The 9,539-nt window shown below is 41.8% G+C and overlaps 1 protein-coding gene across 1 annotated transcript; it reads right to left on the bottom strand.

The window, feature by feature from the left end:
• Positions 1-1,973: 1,973 nt before the first annotated feature.
• On the bottom strand, positions 1,974-3,153 carry LOC117652676 (putative E3 ubiquitin-protein ligase ubr7). The gene is made up of 6 exons (XM_034397764.1): positions 3,104-3,153; positions 2,954-3,024; positions 2,786-2,880; positions 2,271-2,698; positions 2,094-2,172; positions 1,974-2,006 (listed from the first exon to the last, which is right to left on the bottom strand). Exons 1-6 carry the CDS (start codon positions 3,151-3,153, stop codon positions 1,974-1,976), a joined length of 756 nt encoding a protein of 251 aa, XP_034253655.1.
• Between the last annotated feature and the right edge of the window lie 6,386 nt (positions 3,154-9,539).

The following is a 9,539-nucleotide window of genomic DNA, read 5'->3' as shown; positions in this document are numbered from 1 at the left end:
CACGCTGACCTGGTCATGCTCTCACGCTTAACTGGTCACGCTGTCACGCTGGTGTGGTCACGACATAACGCCGCCAAGGTCACGCTGTCACGCTAGCCTGGTCACACTGTCACGCTGACCTGGTCCCGCTGTCAGGCTGAACTAGTAACGCTGTCACGCTAACCTAGTCACGCTGTCACGCTGACCCGGTCACGCTGACCTGGTCACGCTGTTACATTAACTATTTATTCAATACATTTTATTACAAACCTTTTAATTTTATCTAAAAAAATATCAATGGAAGATAAATGTTGAGGAACGACTAATTCACTGAAAATCAAATAGTGATACATCTCACTCTCTGAGGGGTGAGACATAATCGTCTCACCGAAAAAGGGTGATACTAAAATGTATCACCGAAAAACAGGTCGTACACGCACGTATCACCGAAAAAAAGGTCGTACACGAATGTATCACCGGAAAAAAGGTCGTACACGAATGTATCACCGAAAAAAAGGTGAGACATCAGCGAGATTAGCCCTTGTTTTCCTGGGGAAGTATCACCCTTTTTTCGGTGATACATTTGTGTACGACCTTTTTACGGTGATACATGCGTGTACGACCATTTTTTCAGTGATACATTCGTGAACGACCTTTTTTTCGGTGATACATTTTGTATCGCCGAAAATTGGTGAGATGTCTCACCCTTTGAATTACAGTGAAAGCAACAGATGGTCAAGTTCTTTCTTTTATTCCCCTTCCCTGCATGGCTATGAGACCACCCTCCCTGGCCAGGGTCCCACTGCAAGCCCCGAACACCCCACTGGCAAGTGCCACTGTTGCCCAGCCCATAAATACAACCGAGCCAGAGCTCCGCCAACAGTCTGCGGTCTGGCCCTGCCCTGTGAACACTGAACCTCAATAAACACTCTACCAAAGCCAACGTGTTGTCATCGCCCTTCACCTGCCAAACCCAACAACTGGTGACAGCGGTGCAAGTGGCGGCAACACTTGGCCGAGGCTGGGTTTTTGCGAGGGGGAGTGGGAGCGCGGATCAGATCCAGAGTGCCGAGAGTTTGCGAATGAGTGAGTAAACGAGTTGACTAGCAGCTCAGTAGGGGGTGGAGGCAAGTGCAGGAAGTTCAGGCTGTCCACTGGACGGAGCCGTACGACCGAGCAGCCCTTGAGGCAGGTGCAGGAGTACAGGCTGTCCAGGCGGAGCCGCGAATCCGAGCAGCCCAACCCCAGACCGAATGTGTGAGTGAAAGAGAAAGTGGTCCGAGGCAGGTGCAGGCGGTTCAGACTGTCCACTAGCCGGAGCCGTACGACCGAGCAGCCCTTAAGGCAGGTGCAGGGGTACAGGCTGTCCGCTAGGCGGACAGCCGGTAATTAATTATTTTTTTTTTTGATTTCAGTTGTGCCACTCTTGCGCTTCCCATTATATTGGGCTGAGCCTGGGTACCCATGAAGTCCTGGAGCGGAAGGGCATTGTGGAATTCCATGAACCTTCCGAGGGCGCAGAGATCTTGTACCGTGACATTATTGGAGAGGAGAAATACAACAAGATGGGCTTCCACTGTGAGCTGGCGGGGTGCATATTATGAGACCCTTTACGGGCTCGGCACCCCTCCCCCACCACCGCCCCAGAGGAGCTCCCAGACGGCTCGCGCGAGGCTAGCCACCGTCGCTATGAGAGATGCGGCGGCCGCTGTGCTGGCGCCGCCCTTTTTGAATCTTGCTCTGAGATGAATGCTGGATGCCCAATATTTTATGCGTGACGGTACTTTCCAACATAGCAGTGCAGAGGTGCTTTACCCAACGCACATGACAATAACTGTATTGAAGTGATATGCTGTAGAGTATATAAAATTTATAATAGACAAAATCATAAAATGAAAATACAGAAGGCGTTGCGAGGGGTGACAAAGAAAAGCAAACTGTGCCATTGAATTATTAAACTTTATTTTTACTTTTTTCAAAGAGGTATAGAAGAACTAATTTTCATCCATTTTTTCATAGACTGTCTCCTGCGATGAAAAAATAATGCATTTAAGTCTACTATCTCATTCCCTATCCAAAGATTACATGCTTTTGTATTGTGAGGCATTACTTACTGATTGTGGCTGTGAAAATACCATCCGTTTCTTCAAAGATAGGCTCTTAACTTTATTAACGACAGTCTTCTTTTCACATCTGCAACAATAGTATCAGCGAATTTTAGTGCTTTCTAGCCTAATAGATACAATTTTTCAATTTTTAACAACTCAAAAGTGAATATATGATTTTCTTACCTGCTGTTGTTAAGCTCTTCATACTTCGTTTGCCATAGCTGAAGCTTGACAAGTAGTTGCCTGTTCTCAACCTCTTTTTTCTTACAACATTCAATTACGGCTTCTAATTCTTTCTGATATGACTCTTTAACAGATTCTAATTGCTTCTGACATGCCTCCTTTTCAGCTTCCATTCCTTTCTTACAGGCGTCTAATTCTTGCTTTAATTTTCTAATGCATTCCTCGTGGACTTCTTTCTCCTCATTTTGCTTGTCACATTGTTCTTTGAGTATTCTTATTTCCTTGTCTTTGACATCACATTCTGCTCTTAAAGCTGTCACCTCCTCATCTTTCTCATTGTAACATTTCTCTTTCGTTTTGCTTTGATTGACGAGTGACTTCACGACAATCAACACATTTGACATTTGACCTTTTAAAATCTTTATTTCCTGCAAAGCAAGGGCAAAAGATAAAGAAAGACAATGTACATAACGTCTCAGATTTTAGACTTACAAAATTGATAATGACAAACTCACATTACTGGCTTGCTCGAAATCCGCTTTGGAGACACTGTCTTTCCCCTCATTGCACTCTTTCACACAATTTGGACAAAGCCAAGTATCAGGTGTCTCTGCAAAAGAGATAACAGTTAGATTGGAATGTGAAATTGATATTACTATTTTGGTGTAGGACATTGACCATACTTTGACTTTTCTTCACAGATACACAGCTTCCGTGAAACCAATTTTTGCATTTGGTGCACTCGATCATAAACCTGTAAACAAAACCACATTACTGTTAAAAGAGGCATGATCATGAAGATTAAAAAGAATATTGGGTCAAAATCTGTAAACCTGTTGTATCCTGCTGGCTTTCTACACACACAAAAGAGTTCCTCTTCCATGGCACTCCTCGTAACACTTCTGGAAAAATCAGAAAACAGAAAGTCAGATGTAGCCTAAAAGAGGTCAAAACAAAACTCATCCCACAAAAGAAACAAAGGGAAATGCAAACGGAAGACAGAGCTCCGAAGATTCAGCATCCCCATCCGCCAAGAAAATATACTTAAAACACATGATGAAATGGGGTCACTAAATATGTTGAACCACTTAAAATTCTACCTTTATTATTATTCAGAAAGAGCCCTAAGAAAAGAGGCGTTGGAAATTTAACAAGGATGAAAACTGTAATAGGTTAGAAAGCTACCTTCTATACTTACACTCACAAGAATGCACTAGATAATCAGATTTAACCACCAAGCCTTATCAGAGATAGTTCTACACGTTTTGGAACAAGAAAATTCACATTATCTAGTTTAGTTTTTGCTATAATACCTTAGAAATTGGAACTTTTAGCAGTTTCCCGCCCAAAGCCTTCAGATTGGCACCTGTTAACTTGACAACTCAGAGGAGTCTTCAGCTCAGGCCACTTTTGTAACTGTCATGTTTAGAGACATATTCTAAACTTAACATGGAGTTTGTGGACTCTGATAATGAAACCACTGGTGAACCTACCAAGTTTGTGGCAGAAAAAGTGACAGATGAAAAGGAACCAGGAAAAGAATGCTACAGAGTTTCGGTGAACAGTAAGGAGGAAGCTATACAATGGTTAGGGATTTATCAAAAGCAGTCTAGAACCCATTGGATAGTTCACAAGACATTCCCAGATCGAGACAGGTGAGTTTTATAATTATAATTGAAGCCTTGGAGTACTGAGCATAAAACACCAGCTCATGTCGTCATAGCCTTCGAAGAGTGACGGTATTCCCCCTCGTCTCTTCTGCCCGTCAGATTTACAAAAGTAATTGAATTTTCAGGTACACATTTCGAAAAGTTTGGAAATGCAATCTATCAGAGAGAAATAAAGCACCAGATGGTTTAAGAAACCAACACTGTCCAGCTACATTAGAAATAAAAATTAAACTTGTAACCAAGGACACGAAGAAGAAAGACAAATTCATAGGAAAACATGATCCACCGTTACCATGCATTGTGACCATTGATTCTAGACACAATCACCACATAGATGTTAGCGACACCATGCAATATCTGAGAGGTGATGAAAAATTAAGGAAGAAATTCGAAGAGTACTTTGATGATCGCATGAAGCCTGGAGAAGCCATGAGGCTACATGAGGAAAAACTGGCACTTGAAGATAAAGGTGAAGAGCTACTAGCTGATGCTCACTATAATCCTAAAGCAAATACAGTATACTGGTGGCATCAAGAGTGGCGAAAAAAGAATTTTGGTCCACCACAAGACCCCCTTTCAATGCTAGAGATCAAATGCAAAGACTATGAAATTGGTGGTAGGTAAACTAAGCAGTGCAAGCAACAAGATATACTAGTACACACGCATAATAAATAATTGATTGTTTTGTTTTTCAATTTACAGGCTCAACAGTAGTAGTTTCAAAAGAAAGCCCATATTGTGTGCTAGTGTGCACACCTATAATGAAGAGGGCACACAACTTAGCCACAGCAGAGGAGATTGCATTCATAGACACTACTGGCACAGTGGATGCTTCCCACAGCAATGTAACAGTGATTTCTACTGCATCAAAGATTGGTGCTGTTCCTATGGCCATCATCATGCATGAAAACCAGAAGGAACCCTGTTACACCAAAGCATTTGATCTTTTCAAGACATCTTTTCCAAAAGCTTTTCATGGCAAAACCGTAAGTGATTTGAAATTTGAATATTGTCAGAGGATTAAAATAAATGATGGCTCACCTTTTTACTTTCACAACAGGAACCTCAAGTTTTCATGACTGACAACTCTGCTGCTGAGAAAAATGCAATCCGTAATGTGTGGCCAGAATCAGATCAACTTCTGTGCCATTTCCATGTTGTCCAACAGGAGTGGACTTGGCTATTATCTTCAAAACATGGAGTTGAGGCAGACAAGAGACAATATTACATAAAGGCAGTTCAGAAGGTCTGTAAAAAATAAATCAAAATAAAATTAGCGACATTTGACTAAAACAAAACATAATAGATTTTAACTTGTTTGAATTTTTCAGATTATGTATGCAAAATCAACAGAGGAGTTGACAGAAAGCATAGAAAATTTCAATAAAGCAGTGGACCATGAAGGTTACAAGAAAAGGATAAATGACTTTCTTGACAGAAAAGAAGAGTGGGTTAGTCTTTTTCGTGATTTTCTTCTCATGCGTGGTCACCACACAAACAATTTCTCAGAAGCCACCATTAGAATTTTGAAAGATGTCATTCTCCAAAGGATTAAGGCGTACAATCTTGTAGCTTTAATAAACTATATTGTGACTGTCTGGCAGAATTATATGAGAAATAGAATTTTAAGAGTTGCCTACAATAGAGATTCTAAACCAGTGCTGGTATATGAAGCCACATTGAGGAAAATTGACATTGACCTGGCTAATAAAATTGTCAAAGTTGATGAAGACACATTCATGGTGCCATCAGCTACCACATCGGAGCTGATGTATGAAGTCAACCGCTCCCTGGGTGTGTGCAATTGCAAAGCTGGCTGCAGTGGAGCATTTTGCAAGCACCAGGCATTGCTGCACTCAGTGGAAGGTGGCTGCTTCCCAAATGCTCCACCCATTTTGTCATCCGATCGATACCAGCTTGGATTGTTGGCTATGGGTGAGAAGTGTCCTCCCCCAAAATTTTTCTTGGGACTGAAAGAAGGTCTGGATGGAGGCACGCCATTGAATCTGCAAGAAGATACAATCACTTCAATGGATTTGCAAGAAAACACAGTAACTTCAATTGAACAACAAGCAGAAGATGCGATTGACATCAACCAGGTAATAAAATAATAACAAAGTTGCTCAAATGACTGCCATTATTGAGAAAATTTTTAGATTGTGATTGTCTTATTTTTGTTAACAAAAGGTAACAAACAACATTCAAGAGGAGTCAAGCTTCACAACTGAAGAAAAAGCCGGAATTCTTAAACAGTTTGGAGAGGAATGGGAGAGACTACATGACCTTGCAGGCAATGAAGACAAATACTTTGAGTACATGCAAAAGGCTATTAAAGGCCTCAAAAAAGTTACCACTGGAAGTGGGGCAACAAGTGCCATGGTGAACGTCGCAGACTCATTAAAGGGATACTCTTCATCATCTGTGCGTTTGGGACGGATGAAGGTTCTGGGCAAATCGATTGCACGAAGGCCTCCAAATGCTCCAAGGACCAGTAACCGGCTCCCTGCAGGAAGGAAACCAGGGAAAGCAAGTGCCACACAGGAAGAAGATCCATCGTCGAGTCTGAGGAAAACAAAATCAAAGAAAATTAAACGCAGGCGTCAAATTGCTGAAAGCATTCGCAACAATATCGCTCATGTTAAGTCTCACTAAATTGTAATGAAATGGTTATCATATTCACCATACAATACCAATAGCAACATAAGATAAAAGATCCAAATGACATGTTATTTTGAAAACTATTTTTGTAATTTTTAACTTAAAAATGAATCCTATTTATCTAGTCTTTTTAAGTCTTTTATTGCAACTTCTATACTGTTGTCAATTTTAATAAATTTTATAATTTATTACAAATTTACTTTTTAAATGTTTCTTAATAGCAATTTTGTTACAAGGCATGGCTTCTATGATATTGTTTCAAAAGCATTTATAAATACATGTACTTTAGTGACAAAGTATAATTAGTTTCCTGTTGACTTATTTACATACCATTCCTCCTTGACGATGCAGGCCTCCACATCACACCAAACAATTTGTACACAAAGTCATATTTCGCATCGCGTAAAAAGTCCATATTGAAGCAAGCAACGCAAATTTGCATGGAAGCAACTGCTCTTAACGCATATTTTCCCACGCTCTGTTGAAAATTCCCACGCGCTCAGCTGGTAAACGCTGCATCGGTCAGCATGTCGCATTTTAATGGCGGCGATAGAGGTGATAGGAGCTGTTCGGGCGAATTTGCCATAATGGTGGCGGCTAGCCTCGCGCGAGCCGTCTGGGGCCTCCTCTGGGGCGGTGGTGGGGGAGGGGTGCCGAGTCCCGAAAGGGTCTCATAATATGCTGGCGGCGTGCTTCTGGGGCGACTGCATCGCCCAGCCGGTGCGTGCCCGGATTTGCAACTGCGCCAAGCGGAAGTGTTACGGGAACCCTGCCCTGGAAGCTGAGCGACTTGCGCTGGAGGCTTCTTTGAAGAATGCGAAGATCGACCTGGCCCGTGCTCAGGCCCGGGTGAACCTTCTTCAGGGCGAGTTGGACAACTTTGACCCTGAGAACATCCTTGTTGAGTAACCTTTGTGCCGAGTGGCAGTGCTTCTGTAGAGATTTTCCGTAAAATTGTAGTTTTTGTTGTTTGTAATTGTAGTTTCTGGGTAGAATTGGACTTCAAACGGTTCTTTGTATTAGAATTTTAGTGGTTTCCTTTTGACAACCTTCTCCCGTGTTTCACCAGTTGAGTTCTTTCACGTAATTTCATTATTGCACCTTTGGCTGTAGTTTTAGTAATTGGCTGAGCGATAGCGAAGCCCTTGCCGTGTTTGGGCGCGCTGAAAAGTGACTGGTCGTGCGTCTGTCTGTCTGTCTGTCTGTCTGTTTGTACTCACCAACGATTCTCAGCAACTACATTGGCTTTAGGTCCCAAATTTTTTATTTCGTGTCACCTTAGTTCCCCCCAACACGAGTTTGTTTCAAATCGTTGTTTAGTATCGTTTGAAATATTCAAAACATATTTTTGAATCAGGTTATTAGCATGGGTTAGGTTGGCAGCACACACACCAATTTCTCATACCTGCGGCCGCGGCTCTGAAATACGGGACAGAAGCAAATAAGCAAATAAAATAAAATAACGAGCAGAAGGGTTTGGAAATGAGATCGGCCATAGTTTTTCAACATTCTAGAATGATTAAAACCCTTTTGGAGTATCAACACAGCGAAATATGGAGAATGGAAGTGAAAATGATTTACGTCTTTCGTTCCCCTCGCCCCCTCCCCCGTTAGAGGGGAATCTTCTTCAGGTCAGTGCACTTTGACAGAGCATTGTAGAAAGAATGTTTTTATTTTGACCTTTTGTATTGTGGGCATCTACATATTTCATTTTCCATAGTGTCATCCTCTTTTTTAAATTTTCATAGTAGATGAAATCAGGGAAATGCATAAATAACTTGTGTTGAAATTAGCAGGCATACTTAGTTTGGACTCGACAAATACATTCTATTTCAATGCTGCAAGCTGACAATAGTGCAAAAGTACTAACATGTGTTTATTGGCTGAGCGATAGCGAAGCCTGTTACTCCAGTGGGTTTAAAAATTTTTTCCTGTCTGTCTGTCTGTCTGTCTGTCTGTCCGTGTGTGTGTGTGTGTGTCTGTGTGTCCGCACTACTCCTCCTGAACGGCTCGGCCGATCTCGGTGAGATTTTGCACACTTTTTGGGCATGTCCTTGGCTCGGCACACGCGAAATCTCACCATCCTAACTCAACTGGTTTAGTTTGTATAGCCGAAAAACACTTTAAAAAAGGCGAAAAATCGAGTTTTCTGTAGGCAGATCGCTTCTGTCGTGATAAAAGGGGGGTCTGGGGGGCAGAGCCCCCCAGCCTGGACAAGGGGAAAAGTTACAAGGGTCAAGATCGAGTTATCTGGAGATGAAGCAACTCTTTCTAGAATAAGCAACAAGTTAGGAAAATCGACGATGGAGATGGAGAAGCCATTGCCTGCCGAAGGCAGGCTAGCGCCGCAGGCCAAGGTAGGTACGCCAGGCGCGGATTGGAGAAACAGGCAGCGAGACATCGCGAAGCCTGTTACGACAAGACGCGGTCTGGCGTAAACCTACCTTGTTATTAGAATCAATGTATGGTTGTGTATATTTAATCCTAATAGAGTTTGAATTGATATTGGGTTCAAGGAGACGGCTCAGGTTTTGAGCGGTGAGTGAATTAGTGATTCGATTTATGGAGACGATTCCTTTAACTTCACCTAAGTTAATATAACTGGTACTACTCAGTATTGTTTACATAAGTAAGATAAATTATGTCGGTTCATTAAGTTTCGGGTAGCCTTGGCATTGGACTCTATGTGGCAAATCACTGGATTTGACAATAATTGGTCCCCGTTAACTGGTTCAGATCAGGCTCTGCCCTAAACTGACTCTCAATATTAACTGTGATAACATGTTCCAATCAATATTGTTTTATTCACTGGTTCACAATGAAAGAATGGCAAAATGTTTCTTAAATATTACTTATAAAATTGTGAATTCATTAGTTAAGGAAAAAAAGATATCGAATAGTGACCCAAGCATACGAGTAGCCAATTAAGCGATTCAATGCT

This window comes from Thrips palmi, unplaced genomic scaffold (assembly GCF_012932325.1).
Source record: "Thrips palmi isolate BJ-2018 unplaced genomic scaffold, TpBJ-2018v1 HiC_scaffold_7, whole genome shotgun sequence".
NCBI classification, from domain to species: domain Eukaryota; kingdom Metazoa; phylum Arthropoda; class Insecta; order Thysanoptera; family Thripidae; genus Thrips; species Thrips palmi.
Note: the sequence above shows the minus strand (reverse complement) of the source record. Positions and strands in the feature narration are given on the sequence as shown.

Bases quoted from the DNA above. Each gene is read 5' to 3' on its own strand.
- LOC117652676 (XM_034397764.1), bottom strand. From the start codon at position 3,153: ATGGAAGAGGAACTCTTTTGTGTGTGTAGAAAGCCAGCAGGATACAAC. The intron at 3,025-3,103 runs GTTTACAGATTT...TTTTGTTTACAG, and splicing joins AAGCCAGCAGGATACAACAG to GTTTATGATCGAGTGCACCA. The intron at 2,881-2,953 runs GTATGGTCAATG...TCTCTTTTGCAG, and splicing joins ATCTGTGAAGAAAAGTCAAA to AGACACCTGATACTTGGCTT.